The sequence below is a fragment of the Antedon bifida genome, chromosome 10, assembly GCF_963402885.1.
Source record: "Antedon bifida chromosome 10, ecAntBifi1.1, whole genome shotgun sequence".
In the NCBI taxonomy this organism is placed as follows: Eukaryota; Metazoa; Echinodermata; class Crinoidea; order Comatulida; family Antedonidae; genus Antedon; species Antedon bifida.
Window position 1 is genome coordinate 2,369,834 of NC_136235.1, and position 23,086 is coordinate 2,392,919.

At 33.0% G+C, this 23,086-nt stretch overlaps 1 protein-coding gene across 2 annotated transcripts; it reads right to left on the bottom strand.

Annotated features, from left to right (window-relative positions):
• Positions 1-1,449: 1,449 nt before the first annotated feature.
• LOC144854818 (orexin receptor type 2-like) lies at positions 1,450-22,436 on the bottom strand. Of its 2 annotated transcripts, none has more exons than XM_078712807.1 (7): positions 22,161-22,436; positions 8,286-8,626; positions 7,453-7,686; positions 6,359-6,513; positions 5,731-5,874; positions 4,744-4,880; positions 1,450-3,892 (listed from the first exon to the last, which is right to left on the bottom strand). In XM_078712807.1, exons 1-7 carry the CDS (start codon positions 22,168-22,170, stop codon positions 3,708-3,710), a joined length of 1,206 nt encoding a protein of 401 aa, XP_078568933.1. In that variant the 5' UTR covers positions 22,171-22,436; the 3' UTR covers positions 1,450-3,707. The 2 variants fall into 2 exon arrangements, with proteins under 2 accessions (XP_078568933.1, XP_078568934.1); XM_078712808.1 differs by lacking the exon at positions 22,161-22,436 and adding an exon at positions 15,880-16,035.
• Positions 22,437-23,086: the final 650 nt, after the last annotated feature.

Consider the following 23,086-nt stretch of genomic DNA (forward strand, 5'->3'; position numbering starts at 1 on the left):
ACGCTATTCAGATGTCATTAATATTTTGTATATTTCACACAGAGGTATGAATAATATCGAAAAAAAATGCAAACGTATATATAGGAAGTTGTCGTCGGTGCTATGTTCGCGGATGGATAATTGGGACGTGTTTTAAAGCTCTTAAGGTATTGTTTGATGGCTGTCGGTGTTAAGCTCTGTCTACACTATCAAACTTTATGTGACGAAATACATATATATGGACATGATGATGTCATATCACTACCATATTTGGGCATACAACTACCATATTTGGGCGCATCACCATTTTTTTTGGTCAAACTAGTTTGGTAGTGTAGACAGAGCGTGTAGGCCCCCTATGTATGTATTTAGATAATGTTAAGGGTGTGAGTTCGGTCGTGTTGTCAAGTTTCTTCGTTAAAACGCTTGTTATTAATGATGTGTTCCTTTTTTACTACTACACATTTCGATTACTGTAATTTACATTCATCTTATAATTTTATTTGTTACAAAGTAGATCCTCAAAGTTAGGCTCTGACGTAAAACCGGTTACCATATAAATAATGCTTAGCTCATTCGTGATTGTAAATTAGATTATATTGTCATTTTAGGAGACAAATGAAACCGACTGTTGCACCTAGTGAATGTTTAAAATCTGTAACTCAATTTTATTAAGATATAAACAATCCAAGTGATAAAATGCATCTGCTGTTTGAAATCTAATCCGGTTTGAAAACAACTGTGTTTGTACGTGCTATAAATAAAAAAAAACATTAAAGTGTATTGAATATAATATAAGTAGTTCATTACTTTTGCAAGATATTATATTATACATTGTTTCGGAGACTATCATAATCATATTTTTAAGTTTTCATCTTCAGTTTAGTCCTTACTGCCATTATCACCATCAAGCTGGAACGACTGTGAGTTATACTCTGTCTACATTATCAAACTAGTGTGATGTGCCCAGAGAGCTTTAGAAGTTAAAAATGATGATGTGATGAAAGGTTTGAGAATCCAGGGATAATGCTGAGTGAATTCATTTTTTTAGAGTGGGTGGGGTTGAGGTCAACCTCATTGATTGGTCTCATATAGCACGTATAGACTTCCTATCAAGTGGAGGACTAGACTCTACCATTTGAAAATAAATTTATTATTGAACTTAAATGTTTTATATGCGGAGAATGTGTAACGAAGTTCAATGTATGATCACAATAGAATTGAATCAAAGAGGTCGTGTGATCATAATAATCAATCATCATCATAATCGTCGTCGTCGCCGCCGTCCACGTCGCCGCCGTCCTCGTCGTCGTCCACATCAATCATTAGGCCCTGTGATCAAAATTATTTACTGCTTAAATATAAAATATAGGCCCACGAGAATGGTTTTAGTCCACCCTTCGACTATACCAATACCAAAATAAAGACAAGTTTCTTTTCAAAATTCGTAAAAAACATACTTTATCTGCAAAAAGCATCTTTATTCATGTTATTTTCAAAATAACAAACATTCGTATAACATTACAACATTTTACACTAACTATACAAATTCATGATGAAACACACAATATCAATTATATATATATACTCTCAACAAACTTATCGCACCACTTTCCCATTTTAAAACAACTTAAAGCTCTGTCTACACTTTCAAACTTTATGTGACAACAAAATGGGATGTGCCCATTTATGTCATATCACTAGCACATTTGGGCATATCACTACCATATTTGGGCACATCACACTTTAATTTTTGTGAAACTAGTTTGATAGTGTAGACAGAGCTTTAGTATCATAACACTATAACTGAACAACCTACTGCAATTGCAAGTTTGTTCAGCTTAAATCTCGTAATAATCCCACCTGATTCTGCATCTGGCATTAGATTGATTCTAACTGACTATTGACAGTCAATTAAAACCTTGTCTAAGTACGTTATCTCTGTCAGAGGTTTATCTGCAGAAAGTAAATATGTGTATATACCCGTCCCGCGGCTCTTATTCAACAAAGTCAACACATACACCTTATGATAAAAATGTTTCAATGATTAAAAACACTTTAAACACATTAAATGTTCACAATCAATATACATTTAGCAGAAACGAAAAATTTATTATTTATCGTTTACAATTTTATTTCTGTTATTTACAAAATAAAACACGCTTCAATAAATATAGCACTTACTGTTACATAACTTATTTACAACTATAGAGATTATTATAAATGACTGGTTTTTGCCGTTATACATATTCAGTGTTTGCTAATAAAGAAATAATAAAAAATCCTTACAAAAATATATTGCCATTAAGTTTATTTCGATTGTAATTTTCATTTAAAATCTAAAAAGCAATTGGAGGTAAAAGTAAATACACGACACGTTTGCAGGAATCGATATTGTATAAATGAACGTCAATTAAGCTTACTATATATAGATCCCAATCGTAACAAATATCGATAAATAGATATAGGGTATGTTTTATAATTCAATTCAATTCATTTCCATTTATTTAGTCATCGTTTATAATTACAATTTCAGTATATAATAGTTATCTATTGCACGGGGATAAACGTTGTATTGGTTAATAACGGAATAAGCTAATTACTACTTCTATTGCACTGCAGATTTTTAGAAATGGGTAGGTTTGGAGACTGCGTCCAAAAACCATGAACGTGCGGCCAAAATCGGAGCTGGAAGAATTAATAATTAAATGACTGGTTTTTTTTGGTATTTTTTTAGGATTTTTTTTTTTTGATTATCCAGATCACCCTTTTAATTTATTCAAAAATTAAAGATTTTGTATTTGTTGAATGGGGGAATATTTTAATTCGTTGAAAGAAGCCTGTCCTATTTAATAGTCTCCTTATTTAACCGACAAACATGCATTATTGTGTTCTGTTAGGTTTATTATCAATGTTGTTGCAAAGGTTTTTATTCTAAAATAAACATTTTTTTAATAAGATACCCTTTAATTTGCAAATTTGTTTACTTTGGCGCTTCGATCATCCTAGCGTAGAGAATTCTCCATGATCTAGTATTAAAGCGTCAGTTGAACTGCAAAGTGATTACCGCATCGAATACCAAGAAACCAATTTGCATTCCCCGTTTGTACATTAAAATATTGGTTGATTACTGTTTAAAAGTGTTGTTTCTTGTTCTCGAATTTGTGCAATATTGACCGACATTTTGTAAACCACATTAAAAAAGACAAACATTTGTGACAAATAAATGTATATGAATGATGTTTCATTCTTATTCTTCGTGTCTACAGCGTTATAAAATGAGGTATACATATATAAATACAGGGCATAATTGCAAATATAACGGTCATAGTCAAGCGTATTCCTAATGTTATAGAACAAGGAATTAAGAACTTGATGCAAATATTTCCCCTCCGGTACACACACTCACAATTTAGTCTGAATGATGGCTACCCGTATTTACAAGATTATTATAAATGCTTGGGTCATTTAAACTAAAATAATAACACATGAATGTTACTGTCTTTATGTGATGTCGGGTGGAATTGTCCACGGAGGAGTAGCCGGGTGCGCACGTCATACGCGCGCACGTCATAATTATCTGTAAACTAAAATCTAATATGTAAAAACTTTTTTTCACATATTCCCAGCAGTTAACCATCAAATAATTGTTTTCCTCAATAGATGGATTGGTATGCATTGGACGTTCGATACCAACCGTTTACATGATTTGATTTGGAAAAACAAATTTAAACTGTCTGTACGGCCGTATACGAATTGTGTGTTCGTCGACTTTCAAGTGCGCTAGATTTCTTGCAGGACATACCCATGTATTCTGTAGTTCTGCCCGGATCAGATAACATGTCCTGTCGTTTCTTTTGACTTCGTCTACAACAGCATAAACATAGTGCTTTGAACTCTTCCCTGAACTTGGCTGTAAAATATTTAATAAAATAAATAACTTCATAAGAGCTTATTGGTCAGATGTTTTGGTCTACTATGACGTAATTGTACTTTATGCTACGGTGGTCCCACCCGAGACTTTTCGCCAGTATTCTCGGAATGTACTTAGCAAAAGTCAGAGTAAGCAAAACATCTGACCAAAAATATGATTTGACTCTGACGTGCATTTCTTTTTTCATCATTCGTTTTGGGAAGATAGTTGTTTTGCTTTCTTAAACACAAATTAACATCATATGATACATCAACATTATTTTGACAAAAAAAGAAAATTACATTCGCCATTAGTTACAGGTAATGACTTCCGGTTATGCAAGACGAATATTTAATCCGGAGATGAAATAAGTGGACCGATACACGTGTACAGATCGAATCATTTGTATACGATTAATTAGATAGAGTTCAAAGGGAAATCAACGATCGACAATACAATTAAAGTTGTACCATAAATTCCTTCTTTTTATAATCATTGATCATATATTTCATAAAAATGAACTTTTTGAACTTTGGCATTTTATTTGTTGCTTCATTTCTCTGTTGTGTTTACAATAACAAAATATTAGAATGTGTTCACACAATAAAAAAGTAAACTATTATCTGAATAATTTCATTTATTGGTTTACGCGCGCGCGTATCAAACTACGGGAAAGGGCACTTCTTTCGAGAAATTGGTTAAAGCGCCTTAATAGTCTGTGCAGTCGTTGGTGCAGTATAACCTCTTTTCAATACCCTATATAACTGCTGATATCGTCATCATGTTGATACTGACAAAATTAGACTCTAAATTAGATATGTACAAGTATTATAATTAATGATCCTGCTTACCGCTTAAGAAATTGTAGATAATTGGGTTGACGGCACTGTTAAAATACATAAACCAGTGGGTGACTGTGTTCAGTAATAGCATCACTTGGATGTCACTCTTGTCGAACAGGTTAAAGTCATCAAAAACGCCAAAGAGTCTAATATCAAAATGAAAAGGAATAATACTGTTTAAAGATGTATTGTCCCCTGAAAAAACTATTGTTGTTATTTTTTTGTTGAATATGCCATTTTAATGTTACCTCATAGTTATCCAAAAATTTGATCTAAAAAAAATGCATTTACCTAAAAAACTGTAATTTAAAGCAAAAAATAGTCAAATTGGCTGCCAGCCAATGTGTTTTTGGTTGCCATTTATTTTGTCATTTTATAAGTGAAAACATAAAGTTTTTCCGGTTTTTTTTCCTACGGAAGTGATTAACTTACAAAATAATATATTCAAAGTCTGATTTTATTCATCTTTATTTTTCATGTTTTTGGGGGACAATACATCTTTAATGATGAAAGAAATATAATTCTCCCGTACAGTGCTTTTCTCTATTTATGCCCGTTTATGCATTACGTCATTCATTAATCAATCACGCATGACGGATTGTAACTAGCGCCATCACAATACTATTTTACACCACGTTTGGTTTATAATGATATATAGAGTGAAATCGAATTATATAACAAAACTCCACGTGTGAATGAGTGTCATTATGGACCTACAGTATGGTGTGAATTAGCTTTGAGAATTTCTTTTTTAGACCGTTAAATTATTGCCAATGATAACTGTTATCACTAAAGATGAGATTTAGATTCATTATTAGCTTTCGATTTCGGTAATGGTAATTAACTTATTGTGCGCACGCGCACGGGAACATCGGGATGTGCTTCCTCATTCGATTCCTCGATACAGTCTTAGACTTCTAGGTCCAGTCGCAACACAATAAATGCATATGGTCGTAGTTGTTACTGTAGTCGCCGGAAATATAAATCCATACTTACTTAAGAAGGTTCATAACATGTGTCATAAAATAACACAATGCGAAAAGGACAACAACGACTATCAACATCCGGGCCACTTTCTTTCGATTCTCTGTCTGTGTTTGGGCCGCACTGGTAGAAGAGGTACGTATTTTTTTGTCAGGCCTACAAGAAAATAATGTAAAGTTAAAGAAAGTGAACAAAACACAAATGTTTTAAGAACAATGAACAAAATATATCTAAACTTATTGAAATTGATAGGGATAGAAAACATTCTACAATAAAAATTAATGAATTCATCTTTAAACAGAAAAAAAATTAGGAAAAGCTGCCAAGCCAAGATTCTAACTCCTTCTTGATATTCAGAAGCCCTACCATTAGATCAGGGTGGGTTGGGGGTCATGATAGGCATGCTATATATTATCGATTACGGTTTGACTGACGTGCATGTTCAGTCTCAATGGTGACATGGCAGGCCCTGGGCTTACGTCATGGTTATGTAAAAAAATGTAAAAAAAAGATAACCCAAGGAAATAATACTTTCAGAATAATAATTTCAGACTCAGCATTAAACACTCTGATGAAATGTAGAGATTAGATCGTGACAATTACAACCTGTACTGCACTGCAATACTACTGCAATACTTACATTTTACCGGATGTTTTCTCCTCTGTCGGTATCCCTGACCACAGCGTACGACACACCTTGGTGTACGCTAATGTGATGATAAACAATGGAACTATATATAATTCCAGTACTAGTCCAATGTGATACAGCTTCTGTAGTGTTTCGTTACTCCATTTCTGTAATAAATATTAATGATATAGTATACATTAGGCATATGGCAAATTTTATATCGCCGAAACAATAAATAAAATTAGTACAATTTTATATAATAGATCATGTTCCCGCCTGTAATTTAAGAAAAAAAAAATCCTTTGTGTTCCCATTAGTAGAGTCAATGTTCTTAAAGATGGTTACATTAGTAGATTAAGTTTATCTTTATCGACATTTTTAATTCCAGTCAAGTGTTTTTAAGTTGTTGTAATTGTCTTTGTTTCTGTTAAACAAAGCTGTAAGTGGTGGATTTGTATAAAATAAAATAAATTAAAAGATATTGTATTTGATAAATACTGCTAGATAAAACAAAGATGAACATTGGTTTAAATTATGTACCAGGTTTTTTAGATTTGTTTTCTATGAAACCATAACAAAAGGGTTATACACCTAGTTAAATTAGTTCGTTTCGTTTCGTGATATTTATTCTACCAACAAATAGTACATATTTTATTTAACATAACATTTTCCATTTTTTTGGTTAGGATCTGGTTTAGAAGTAATAAACTTTCTCAATCAGACCCCTACACAAATTTAAAATTAGTTTAATAAGGAAAAAGGTAAACGCCATATCTAAACTTCAAATTATATAAGTATGAAAAAAAAATATATGCAGAGAAAATGTATATCTTTACCCATGATAATTTGACAAATAAAAATACTTTATACATTTCTTAAAAATTGTTAATGTTTTACAATCAGTAAGATTGTTTTTTAGAATAAGAGTAAATAATAAGCATAATATCAGACCAGTAAAAAATGAATGACTATGTATGATGCCTGGCGTATAAAAACATGGTGTGCTAGTCATTATTTTTTTTTCTCCTTAGGTGTATCCCACATTTCATTTTGAGGCAAAGTTGTCATTTTTTGGATAGAGATGATATCGTAAACTATATAATTACCTCACCACAAGTAGTCAACCAAACCTTCTTGTGGATTCTTTTTAAAGAATCTTCTTCAATTTCATGAACAAAGTAGACGGGCAAGGCAATAATGATTGCCAACATCCAGGCTATAGCGATAAGGACCACGGTCCTAGACCGATTGATCTTGTACTTGAATGGGCAGCAGATAGCAAGATATCGGTCTAGAGCGATGAACGTTAGCGTAAAGATAGACACACCAACACAAACAAGCTGTAAATATAATTAAAGATAGTGACATTTAATAATAAATAAGGTTACATATGTCATGGTGTTGAAAGGGGTTGATATAAGCTAAGTCATGAGCTCCTAATTATATGTATGTTTCCGAGCGGTTGAAAATACATTTAGAGTTAGAGGTAAGGGTGAATCTCCATGCATGTTTTGGTGTTGAAAGTGAATGATCTCGATGTTGTGGCGTTGAGAGTGAATGATCTTGATGTTGTGGCGTTGGGAGTGAATGATCTCAATGTTGTGGTGTTGAGAGTGAATGATCTCAATGTTGTGGTGTTGAGAGTGAATGATCTCAATTTTGTGGTGTTGAGAGTGAATGATCTCAATGTTGTGGCGTTGAGACTAAATGATCTCGATGTTGTGGTGTTGAGAGTGAATGATCTCAATTTTGTGGTGTTGAGAGTGAATGATCTCAATGTTGTGGCGTTGAGAATAAATGATCTCGATGTTGTGGTGTTGAGAGTGAATGATCTCAATGTGGTGGTGTTGAGAGTGACATATTTTATGTTTTCTATCTTTAGATGTGATTTCAAATTTCTTCCTATATATTATTATTTTAAATATCAGCAACCACCCACCTGAATATACGATATAATCGAACAAGCGGTAGCTCCAAAGAACCAAGTATGAGTAACCTCATATGTAACTGTCCAGGGTACGCATAACACAGTAACGAGTATATCGGCAATACTCAGGTTCACAATGTACATATTGGTTACTGTACGCATTTGTTCATTTTGCAATACGGTGATGCACACTAAACTGTTACCAATGATTGAAAACAGAAACACGATGATGTATGAGAAGATTATCATCCATTCGAAAGGTCCAGGATGTACTTTCTGTCTCACAGTGTCCATGATGATAGCCAAGTACTCATCACTGATCAATGAGTAATTATCATAAGAATAAGAATATTCTGTAGAAAAAAGAATGTCCATTATTTTGTTTCATTTTATTAATTGTTGTATAATTATTATTTACAGGTACGTTTATATACACGTCGGAATACCGAGTTCGACTTGACAGACTCGTAACAACCATTTTGATCTTAAACTTGGTTAAACTCGTCACGTTGAAACAGTTTAAAAGCTGATTTTCTACTAGACAATTTGTTCCCGCGAATCGTATTCACGTTTCCATCTTCCAAATCTCTCTCTGCGCATGCGTATAAACTGACGCTTTCGATTCGCGCAAACAAATTCGTGGAAAATAAGCTTTAAAAACATTCTTTTTTATTGTAAGGGCTGTGGAGACCTTTTGTTAAAGAGAACCTCGAAATGTTCATATTATTTTAATGTTATTATAAACGTTATTTCTAGAATCAGCCTGTGTCCATCAGTAGACACGACTGTGTTTAAAAGTGTAGACGTTTAAATAGATGACACTGCTGACTGATAGTTGCTTACTGTTTTGCTAACATTATACGAGATGCGTTAAGAAGACAACTCACGCGTGTGCATCACTTGGTTTATTTCCTGTCAAAATAAACGCTTTCAATTTAGGGCAGAGTGAACTATTTCATCAACAAACATCCTTACTAGATGCAAACATTATCTAATCGTTCGTGGTTACTTCGATGAGTTCCAATGATTTGAGTTGATCACAGACCCCAAATCATTGTGTGCGGCGGGGGAAAAGTGGGAATATGATCCACCACTTCAGACTGTGGCCTAACCGTTGATTATAGAAGCAGTTCGATTTGTAATAACAGTAGGCCTATACAACTTAAACATTAACATTCTACGTATAAATATAATCATTTAACAGTGTGAAAGGGTAGTAGGCCTATGACAAATTCATTTTATCATCCATAAATTCAAGTCTTATCGCTTTAAGCCATAAATGTCAACAAAGTGCTAATTATTACCAGGGAAGAGTTCCCTGTTATAACTCATTCTAAGACTTGCTTGTTCCGTAATTCATTTGTCTCCAGATTTTAGCATTATATGTCCAGTATCATAGGATACACCACATACGATGGTACTGTAGTATGTTAAAGGCTTTGATACAGGCATTACAGGCCGAATACACGTCACATAATTTCCTATCCTACAAATTCTAGACACTGAACCTAGAATATAGGTAATGTTTCATTTATCAAAAATACCAATTCGTTGACTAAATTAAATGAATCAGACATTACACCATGTCTATACTCAAACTAGTTTGACAAAAAAATGAATGATATGCCCATATATGGACATGATGATGTCATATCACTAACAATTGGGCATATCAATACCAATATTTGGGCCCAATATTTTTTTTTCACATAACGTTTGCTAGTGTAAACAGAGCTTTAATCATATCAATCATAATTTATCTATTATATACTGTAGGCCTATAAGAAGCAATTGTATAAAATACTTGAAATCAATCTTGAAACGATTTATAATGTTTCGATTAAGCTTCGATTGGATATGGAATAGAAAAAAAAAGATGAATGTTATATTGATTATAATGTTTAATGTCTTTGTACCAGCTATGTTACATAATTATTCTATGCAGATGGAAACAAACTTTCAATTCAATAATGCATGTTACAATAGGTATTTCTTCTGTAGTTCACACTTGAACGCAACGCAACGACATAAACGCAACGTAAGTGCGTTGACCAATCACACGCGACAGTTTGGGTGATCTATCGTGCCGTAGTGCGCTTACGTCGTTGCGTTGGGAAGCCAAGTTTTTCATTACTTTATTCTAATACTTAGGCCTATTGTATTGCTTGGTGGACAGCACCGCCAATAAAATCTACATTTTGTAAACAGTACATTGAAGATCGACTTAACCTAGACTCATGTCGATGTGATAATTGTAACTGAATGTCCACTAATTGGTAAAAGTGTAATTAAATACGAAAGTACATGACGTAGTCAAATGTGAAGGGCTGCACACAATATAATATAATCATTATAACATCAAACTTAAAGTGTTCCTTCACAAATATACAACGCTGCGCTCATGACGTAATCAAAGTATTACTTCATATTATTATATATGATTAAAGAGTAAACAAGATATTACAAAGTTTGTTTTTGGATCATGAAACAAACACGTTATTGAATTTCCGACAAAATTAACGGAGATGAGGCCAATCATTACTCTAACTACAAGCAAGTACTGCAGTAACTTATTACCTTAGAAGATTAACCCTTCGTCGTGAAGGCACTTGTATAACGATAATCTTTTCATATTAACGTCATGGCGCAGACAATAAAATAACTTTTAATTTATTTCTAATAAATAATGTATCGATCCAATTCAACATTAAACAAAATGAACCAACATTTTATTACTTTCTGTCAGAAAACAAATCGTATTTTAAATTATCGTTGAAGTTCGAAATGTTTTTAATAATTGATGCATGCAATAGAAAATCTCAAAAGGCCCAATGACGTCACTAAGACTGACTATTGCTTTGAAAAGGTTACATTAAGGTGAAATTGTGTATTATTCTATAAATATTATTACTTGGGTAAGTCAATGTTTTATTGTGAACTTTGACATGTCACGAGTGTCTGTTGGGTCAGTATTGTCAATGTGCAGAGCGCGTACATTTTCCCAAAAATTCTTTTTATGAAAATGTGTGAGATTGCAAGACACCTGGTATTTTCTAATATAACTGAAGTAAATAAATAACAAACTAAAAAACTATTTCTCACAACGTAACAGTGTTAGTTATTGCTCTGTTTTCATTAAATCAGGGAGTTGTACAACTCCCTGATTAAATGATGCTTCAATTTTAAATTTTGACAGAGGTATTATAGTCACTAATCAAACACATCTTCATCTATACACACCATTCGCCAAACATTTTTGCCATAGAGGAAGGATTGTTTTGACCATTATTCAATGATACATTTGTGGTATTTTACCCGGCCTATGTTGACAGCCAACACGAAAACATTGTTTATTTTACAGGTCTTACAGACTACTGTTTGCATACATCTCATAGACTCTCTTCTACCAGACGTGCTCCAGAGTTTGCGCATGCCCAGTTTGAGTTTACAAATTCCGAACTAACTTGATACGACAGGAACTTTGAAAGGACTAAATTTAAACCCATTCCCTAAATTTTGTAAAAATAATGCATATATATTACTTTAAAAACATTAAACCAGGTAATTTCTTGTCTTAAATGTGCGTTTTATGATAAATTATTATAAAAAGAGAGAAACAATGCACCAAGCCTACCTAATTAGCTCGCGGTGAATGTCCTCTCAGGGACGGTCTTTAGGTCTAGCCTAGCTAGGCTTAGTTTTGTAGGCCTAGCTGGTAAACATCGGTCGTACGAACATCGTACACTAGCTATATACCTAGCCTGACGTTGTGTAGATGCTGCATTAGTTGTCTTTCTATTTTTGCCAGAATCCGTTGATACAAATTGGGAGAAACCCTGTATTTTTGCTGAAAATTTAGGCCGAGTCTTCCGTTTTCGCTTCACGATCGATCGAAACGTGGGTGAATTACAGAAGAAAAAAGAAAATATCAATCCGCGCGCAATGCATGTTGGGATTTATAGCGCGGGCCGCTTAAATTATTAGAATCGACTTGTTTTTCACATTTTTTAACCGTTTAAAGACGAAAAAAGTTATCTCAATAGGACCATATAGTATTTATTTTTACATTAAATGTAGTTGGTGACCTTAAATTAGATCTAAAAAACGTAGGGAATGGGACTTTAAAGTAAACCTACCATATAATTTCAGAACTAAACTGTGATGTACGCACTCCATTTAGGCGTAGCTTCACTTCTAGGCTTAATAATTTCAATAATTGAAGTCGAACTGTTACATTATGCCGAAGTACACCAATCATATCATATAACGTAATGGTGTTGATTTCTTTTACTTAACGTATCATTCATTCGTTTCTTAAATTAATTGTGATGATGTACCTTTCGGTGCTTCAGTGGTAAGTGTTTAGAGATGACACGACATATAATAAAGACAAACGTCTTAAAAGCGAATACAGTAATTACATTAACGATGTATTATGTTTATAAAATGACAAAATAACGCACAAAAAAAACCTTGAGAATAAATCATGATTCCACATTTTGTTACTTTTGTTGATTTTTTAATGCAGAATAATTATTAGTTTATCTATGATACCTATTTTACTTTTTTTTCTTTTCTCACAGTTGTTATCAATTCATAATAGTTAATGGGTTCTAGGACACCTACCCCCTAAACAGTTACCCCCCGGATGTTTACCACCCGGACAACTACCCCCTTAGGACAACTACCCCCCGGACAACTACTCCCCGGACAACTACCCCCTTAGGACAACTACCCCCTTAGGATAACAACCCCCCCGGACAACTACCCCTTTAGGACAACTACCCCCCGGTCAACTACCTATTATACACTGTTGCAGAGTCAGGTTGTTCCTAGGGGGTAATTGTCCGGGGGGTAGTTGTCCTAAGGGGGTTGTTGTCCTAAGGGGGTAGTTGTCCGGGGGGTATTTGTCCGGGGGGTAGTTGTCCTAAAGGGGTAGTTGTCCTAAGGGGGTAGTTGTCCAGGTGGTGGTTGTCCGGGGGGTAAATGTCCAGGGGGTGAATATCCGGATACGTAGTTAATGGCATATCGTAAATCTTCTAATCGTAACCCTGGGTTATTATTCTTTGATTATTTTTTTAGGGTGGGTTACTATTAGAAGTGGAGTTACTATTAGAGTAGTGGGTTACTATTACTAATCTTAAATTAGGCACATGAAAATAGTAACCCACCCCCTAACTTTTCCGGTCAGCAACTCATAACAAAATAATAGAACAGTACGAATAAACACATTTTATAAACTCAAAAACACTCAATCCTCCCCTACTTCCGAGATCAACATGCATTATCTCCAGTACTTTCAAAATACGGCTGCATCATAATATACGTTTTTGTGACTCTAACAGTAACCCACATGGGTTACTATTAGAGTAGTGGGTTATTATTATAGATTGACTTAAGAAGGTGGGTTACTATTAGAAGGGGGGTTACTATTAGAGTGTGGGTTACTATTAGAAGATTTACGGTATAGAGATGATATGCTGTATTACCAAATATTCCTTGATACTGGGAAAATACTGTAGTATGTGCACGAGATACATCAATGATAATCGGATATCTTAATTGGGCGACTTTTTCTCAAAATATCATTCTTACGTGACTTAGAGTTTTTCTTGTAAATAAATACACAGTGATTTGTGTTTTCAATTGTTTTTTTTTTATCTCACAATTTTTAAATCTTTATTCCCTATTATCTACTACGGCAGTTTTTAGTAATAATTACTATTGTTATGGACTAGCTTATTGTACAATTATTATTTCTATTGTTATGGACTAGCCTACTGTACAATAATTACTAGCCTATTGTAGCCACAAGTCCTATGTCAAGTTAATATAGGTACATAATGAGACTGTTTCTGGAACATTTCAGAAAACAATACAGAATACACACACGGAATGTTGAACTTATTATACCATGGTCTACTGTTACTAAAATACCAACTTCGGTTTTACATTCAAATTTGGCGACATGTCTGGCAAAGACAATAACCGATGACGTCACACAAAAATGAAACATCTTTATGAATATAGTTCAGACTAAGATACGGATACAGATGTTAAGTTTATTGCTGTAAATTTAATGCCATCAATCTTAGTATAGCACTATTGATCCCCATTCACACAATAGAGATGTTCTGAGGCGCCATAATAGAATACATTTAAAGACCGTATAAATATTTTGCCGCTATAAAGGGCCTATAAAATGATATTATAACATAATTCCATTTGTAGCCTATAGTGCAAATATTCTTTTAAATTAAAGATGTATTGTCCCCCTGAAAAAAATATTCTTAAACACTTTTTGGCTGAATATGCCATTTTAATGCCACAAAATTAGTTATTCACTTTGACCAAAAATTAGATTAAAAAAAACAAATTATTTACCTGAAAAAACTGTAATTGAAAGCAAAAAAATAGTCGAATTGGCTGCCAGCCAATGAGGTTTTGTTGAATTTAACCGTTAATTTGTCATTATTTTTATAAAAACATATTTTTTTTCTATGGGAAGTGATTAACTTTATTAAAACTATAAAATGGCCTATTCAAAGTTCGATTTGATTAAACTTCAGTTTGCAAGTTTTTGCATCTTTAAATGAATGAATATATTTAACATCAAAATAATGAAGTCAATTCGAACGGTGTTTACCAGCCTGCTAACAAAATAAATCACGCGTACTTTAAAAGCTAAATGCTAAAATACTCTAAATTAGTGGTGACGTTTCTGTAACTGTATGAATATTAATGAAACAAATATATGTTCTCTAAAAATGACACACTAATGGAAAACTGAATGCAAACCTGGAGTTTAATTGTTGAGTTTAATGACGTTTGTGAACTTTTATATAAAGTATAACTCTCTTTCTCTATTAAAATGACAAGTTTGACGACCATTACACCTTTCAGTCAAATTTACAAATTCTAAAGAGACGCGTTGTTAATTGAATTTCAGTCACATTCTTAACCCCCTTCCCTTCACCTCCCATCATTTTTTTTACCTTAGAATCCTCCTCTAATATCTCATCATCATCATCATCAACCGTGACGTCATGATTAATAATAAACATAATGTTAGGTTGATCTGGGAATAATATAAATTGCACGACTGATGAGTAACACGTCATCATACTGTTGATGCAGAACAAGTATTAACCAATTGTTGCAGAACAAATTACAAATATAAATTATTTCAAAAAGATTAATCTATTGATACTCTTATATTTATCAATCAATTTGGAATTAATCGACGTTTTAAATGTTATTTTTTAATTCCCGCACCAAAGATTAATCATGATGTGTAATTGGCAATTTATTCCAACCCTGTCTGTATAATCGTCGCCATGTCAATTACTTATTGCTAATATGATGTTTTGAGAGTTCATACCTCTGGATTAATGTAATGTAATGATAAATTCAAATGTTCCCTAATTTTATCTTTAATTTCAATGAACACCCGTTAATGCCCCAAATAGTTTAAATATACCAATACTCTTTCTCTTTATTGTCGAGCGCATAGAGACATCGTTTATTTGCGCTATATAAATCTATCTATAATTATTATACTAATAATAATGATTAGGAAAATGTGAATAAAAACTATGATACGCACGTTATTATGGTATTAGACAGAGACAACATAAAGTGTACACGACCAGACAACAACTATATCTTATAGAGAAACATGAATTGTTCAAGTTTCAAACACGCGACTCAATCCAAAACGCCAGCTGTGAACAACGCCAGTACGAACAATAGCACGGCATTACGTAATAACAGGAGGACCATGTAATATGTAAATGCATGGAAAATTGAATTTGAACTTCTTGCTTGTGTTATATCTTAGTCCTAGGCCTATTCAGCTGTTATAACGTGAATTTAATAGTGTAATGTCTCGACAATTAAAAAAATACTTTCTTCTTGCATATTAAGGAAACTTAATGAAGGTTGTGATACGATTGTGGCAAGTTTGTAATGATTGGGTCCCATCAGACGCAACGACCAATCAAAAGCGACAGTTCGAATAATTCATCGCTTTTGATTGGTCAGTTTGATTGCGTTGCGGCTTACGTCTTGCGCTGCGTTAGTGGGAACCATGCTTAGTGATTTTACCAATCACAAGCGATGGATATTCCGAACGTCTACGTTCGATTGTTGGTTCCTACCTTGTGTCTTTGCTAATAAATAATTATCGGTTGCACGACACATATTTCTTAGTTAGTGAAGTTATCACAACTCCAATTGGTTCATACGCATGCGTACAGTATAGATACTTATTACACATTGCTCAGTGTCAATAATCAACACACAGGGCATGCACTTACAGACGCAGAAGTCAGAATTTAATTTTGCATACAATTATAACTGATGACTAAGTGGTGACGTAACATTGCGTGTTCATGCTCATTACACTGTTTAGGTGATACCGCGAACCTGGACCTATTCATTTTTCTTTTATTTGTATCTTAATTTCGGTGATTACACCTTTTGATTAATCAATTAAATATGGATTGACAGGATCGGAATACATTATAATGTTTGATTTAAACACAATTTCACTCGTTAATCATGTTAGGCGTCTTAGCATTTTGCCTTGATCCTTAAATGCATATTCCTAATCCGTAAATACGTCTTTTAAAAGGAAATGAAATTTACAATCTAAAGTGTTTTTGAAGGTATGTCAAGATCAAAAATTACTATTTATTACATTTTACTTTAGAGTTGAAATAAAAAAAAAAATGTAGTTCCCCAATATAAAAGTTCCCAGGACACAACGCAAATGGACGTAAGCGCAACACAAGACGAGTTGACCAATGACAAGCGACAGTTCGAATAATCCATTACTTGCATTGCGTTTAATGTTCCTGCGTTGCGTCCCAAGCTTAAAATGGCACGGCATTTGCACGCGCGCGTCAAGTGATAACACGGATAGGCAATCAGGGACTTGATGGTGAACTTTATTCATAGCATGCTAAAACTTGTTTTACTCAAATTCAGTTAATGGTGTGTAGAATTAACTACATTATAGTGAATTTAAGAGATAGCAAACTGCCCATTTACCTAATTCCTTTCAGCTAACTTTGCTATTAATCCTGAACTTTTTGACTATACAGAATCATTAATATTCAATCTAATAACATCAACAACAAGTCTTCTCAGATAAGGACTATAAACAGTAGGCCCAGTGTACACAGTTTATCCGTGTGCACTTTAAAGAACCCATTTCATCATTTGAGACGAATTGGTTCACAAAATAGCCCCTGTATCAGGCCTGGGAATAGGCTGGAGAAGAGAGGGCTTATACTATACAGTAGGAGCACAACATAAGGCCTGCCTTGCATGCTCGTCTAACAGTTCGTATACAATTTAAATATTGGTGTAGGCCGATTTAATAGACGTATGATACCGGTTGACATATTTTATTTTATATTCAAAATTGTACAAAAGTTACTCATAAGCAAGATCTATGGATTTAAATAAGCCCACACACTGAGAATTAAGCAATACTAGGCCTATTTTATCTTTAAATGATCAAAATAGTCGAATATTTGTAATCTTTCTTGGTTTATGATATTTAAAAGACTACAAAAAGACTCGTTTAACAGTGAGTGTCTAAAACCTGACGCGATACTAATGTTTTCACTGTCGACTTGTTATTTGTTCACTAATACAAACATGTATAGAACTATAGGATTAGATTTACTATTGATATCTATAATTAATAGGAACAAAAACTTAAAAAATCTAGTTTAAAGTTTAATTTAAAAAATCAATGTTCGGAAACTGATTGCTGATTTCGCATTTAATATATTATATATTAATAAAAAAAAGATTATTGTAAGTCTTCTCAATATAGTATACACCAATAATAAAGGGCGTTCCTTTAATCTTGCTTGTTAAATTAATATTAATTGTGTCAACGTCCTACATCCTTAAATTGACCTTTAAAGCTCTGTCTACACTATCAAACTTTATGTGACAAAAAAATGTAGTGTGCCCATATATGGACATGATGATGTCATATCACTACCATATTTGGCCATATCACACTTTTTTTTGTCAAACTAGTTTGATAGTGTACACAGAGCTTTAAATACAATCAGTTGAATTATTATTGATATTATTAACATTAGTTGGATATTGAATATAAAATTTCAATATCATTCTGTGAAATAAGTCCCTAGCCCTAGTTTGACCTTTTGGATTATTCAACTATATTCATTTAATGTTCATTTTGATATAAACATCAATATTTAATAGAAATTGTTGCTTTTTTTTACTATAATAAGAAAAGCGTTATGTCGCCATGTGACATATTTTTAATAGTAAAAGATGCAATCCCAAACGCATGGTCGGCTCAATTTACGACTGTGATTCAAAAAGCCAGTTGTCTCCTTCGCTCTACGTGACACGGACAGTTTAGGCTATTCTTCTAGTTTTATTCACATTTTGCAATTAGTGTACTAGATGTCTTCATAGAGCTGTGACGCGTCCATTATTTTGTTGTGTTAACGTAATTTTAAAGCAAAATTAAAAGCATAGTAAGAACTTAAACGAAGTTTCCTTTTGGTCACTGTTACAACAAATTTACTTTATTGTCAACCACCTTTATGTAATTGTACTTTTGTTAGTAAAATAAAAACAAATTGAGTGGTTAGTGCGAATAAATAAATATAATACTCTACACCACCACAAACAACCGTAATATAATGTAGGAGAACCATGCATTACTGGACTGAATTGTGTAACTGATGAACGACACATGTAGCATTTTCATCTTCGTGTAATTTAATTAACAAGTGATGGCCAAAATGGCCTATTAAAAGTTTTTAACAAGATTTTTAAAATCCGCATTTTTCATGTTTTTAGGGACAATACATTCTTTAAAATAAAAAGAGCAGCATACACACAGCTAAAAACAACGTTATCTAGAAATTGTTATAGGCCTAATATGTGGATGCTGGAAGTTTTTAAAAAGGGAAAAACTATTTGCATATATGGACCCCGCATGTTTACTGTGAAAGTAAGTTTCAATATAAAATAAACGCGAGTTAACCGCCTTTTAAGCAGAATAAACATTAATTACATAATTTAATAGCATTACTAGTATAGAGAGAATTTGGAGTTCGTTTTGAAGATTAGTCTAGGCTTACATTCAAAATGTTTTATAATAGAAAGAAGCAGTTGTCTATATTATAAGTCGATTAGTGTAGATCGAGTAAGGCCTAACAAGTTTTCTAATGGATTATATCAGCAAATCAGTTTATTAATATTTAATATATTTATTTATGAGTGTATTATGTCCAGTATAATATACAAAAGATGAAGCAAAAACATATTTTATACAATATCACCCATGCGCAATATTCAATTTTGGCTGATAGCACGTTTTGATATATTTTAAAAAACTGCATCTGAAATAAAGACAAATCCTGTTAACACTTGATACATATATATTAACGTGGTATTGAAGTTGTGCTTGTCTATGATGATAAATTATTGTATTAATACCCGATGGATTGTAAGCTTTAGTTATAGAATACTGTATAATGGACGAACGTAGATGCCTATTTAAATGGATTAATTTTGCTTCGACTTACACTATGAAAGTATAGTGTAAGTAAGGTCGTGTCTATCATTTTTGCGCGTGTAACTCCAAAATCAAGGTGATTTTTAACAAATGACGTAAAAAGAAATGTTGAATATTAGGTATAATTAATTGAAATTAAGTTATCAATGCACTGTCTTCTGTATGAGACCCGGAATTGGTAACATCGTTTATAATTATAATGCGTATATATAAAATACTTGTGTTGGATAATCGGCATGGTCGCCAGATAACTCTTTTCGGTAGTTATAGTGTAGAACACGAATAATCCGGTAAACCAGCGAAGAATCTGTCATCTTTTGGGTAGTTATAGTGTATAACACGAATACTCCGGTAAACCAGTGAAGAATCTGTCGTCTTTTTGGTAGTTATAGTGTATAACACGAATACTCCGGTAAACCAGCGAAGAATCTGTCGTCTTTTCGGTAGTTATAGTGTATAACACGAATACTCCGGTAAACCAGCGAAGAATCTGTCGTCTTTTCGGTAGTTATAGTGTATAACACGAATACTCCGGTAAACCAGCGAAAAATCTGTCGTTTTTTTCGGTAGTTATAGTGTATAACATGAATACTCCGGTAAACCAGGGAAGAATCTATCACTGTTCACTGTGTAAAGGAGTAATTGGCTATTAGCTCGGGACCGTGGTTCGTGTGTGTCTAATTTGAGCACTTGAGAGCAAATAAATATTGTTGTCTTTTTGACATGCATCGTAATTATCATTTTGTACTCAGTGTCGTCGTCATCATTATTCGTATTATTTGATGATCATCCAAGCTTTCACTATATTTATCGTCATCAATGCATTTTTCTTATTCTTATCATTATTCCTCTGATAATATGGTCTAACCCGTAGCATCGACGTTGTCATTATACACCTCCTCCTTTCTTCTTCTTCTTTTGCTTTCGTCCTCCCCAATTGTCGACATCTTCGGTGTTCCCTTTCACGGAATGTCATTCCGTAATAGTGACATTGACATCTTTCGTTGAAATTAAGTAAGTCTTTTTCTTAGTACTCCTATTTTGTGTAAACATTGTTTGAATTTCTCTTTTTTAGCATGATTCATCGTCTTCTTATCTTTATAAAAACTGTGTCGTCATGATAACAATCTCCTCTCATTCAATACCACTGCTATATTCATTAAATATATATATTATTGTTTAATTACAATGAAACGTGTTTTCTATTACCGAAATTGTTTTCTAAAACCGGATTATAAGAAAGCCAACATGAATAGAAAATGTGACAGATTGGATGAGGCGAGCATGTTAATACCCTCCTGATCAATTACACGTCATTTAATGCAAATACCAACTTGTTTATCATATCGTAACAAACGGAATTAATACTGTAATAATAGCACACTGATTCCTATTGCATTTGAAACATTTCTGAATAATTTCCAGCCTTTGAGGAATTAGCCTTGAGAAAAATTGCCTAATTTTATATTTACCTATATTAATTTCTGAATAATTTCCAGCCTTTAAGGAATTAGCTTTGAAAAAAATTGCCTGCCTAAGTTTATATTTACCTACATTAATTCCTTGCTTGTTAAAGTAAAAACTAAAACACGCTAATGTATTCCTGAACATGTTCATATCTAAACACGTTTAAGGCTAAATGTGTGGAAAAGGTGAGTACAAAATACATGTTTAAGATCTAAACACTATTTTTACAGTGTATAGACATATTATTTTAACATATATTGTAAACTAAAGGAGATGACATTAATTTGTTAACATCCCAACGATACTGGAAAGTAATAGCAATATTTGAGAGAAGAGTTTCCCCAACAGAAACTGCAAGGTTCTTAACTTTGAACGGAGAAACAGGTACATTTAACGCAAGCCATTTAATTGAATATCTACAAATAAGGTGAGGCAATCTGAGAAAGTGAACAATAGGCCTAAAAAATATACAAAATAAACAACAAAAAAGAATTAAAAATTATTTTGATACATTATTCTTTAGTTAGCTTTATGCTCACGTCACTATCGTCTCGAACGGTGGTTTATAAAACTCCTTCTAGGAAAATTGAAGTAACATAATATTGATATTATACGTAAATACATTTTGTCCAATGATAAAAATGTCATCCTATTCACAGATGACACAATATAATAATTTAAAAAAATGAAATGACAAATGGGACTTCAGTGAAACGAAACAGTTACAGTTGAATAAGATACCTGCGACATCAAGTCGATACGGGTTATGAACATGCACAAATGTGATATATTCTTATAAATTTCAAATATAAAAAGAAAATAAAAATAAAACTTACCGCTATCCATGATTTGATTTTGTTGAACCAGAAATGAAAACCAAAGGTTTAGATTTACTCTAATCAATGTTTAGAACTCGGATAGGGCCTAATTATCCTATTAAAAGTACCATTAATTACAATACTGTTTGTTAACTAGCTCCAAGAGTCTGTTTTGCCGTCTTACAGTTTAAGAATGATCCGCCGGGTAGTGATGGCGTGTGTACCATGGATTTGTAGGCGGTACAAAGTATCAGCGAATAGGAATGGTTGGCTATACTCGCACGAACACGACGAATAGCGGCAACATTGCGATGACCATATCTGTAATTAAATAGAATAACGCAGCTAATAAGGATTGGAGGTATGTTCTGTCATTTAAATATATGTTTCCTTATGCGATACTGCAAAAGCGGTGATGATTGTACTTTAATAACTATAATGTGTGAACAGTGTCTATTCAATGCTTAATTTTGACTTTTGCTGAAATTGTTTGATTGAATAGTATTACAAGTGCTTGCATCACATATCACCATTGAATGTCCTTTATTTTACACATTTATAAATGTAATCTTATATTTAAATAATAAAATAAAAGTGTAGGTTAGCATTAAGAGCATGTAGGCCAAATTACAGGATCAAAACGTCTCATCAACAAGAAAAAAAATGTGTGTGAAATACACAACATAAAAGGCATACAAAAATAAATAATAGTATTAACTTAAAATGAATCAAAATGAATGTAATTCCAAGTTTCACATCTTTGGCGGATGTAAAAACATTTCTGAATTCCTCAATGTTGCTAAATAATAAATATTGCTACCTTCATTATTAGATAGTTGTAGGCCCTATGAGTATTCAGTTTGATTTTAAAACTACGTTATTAGGCGTACACTCTAAATAGACAATTATTTATCTAACTAATTTTATGCTAAAATAAATTTCAA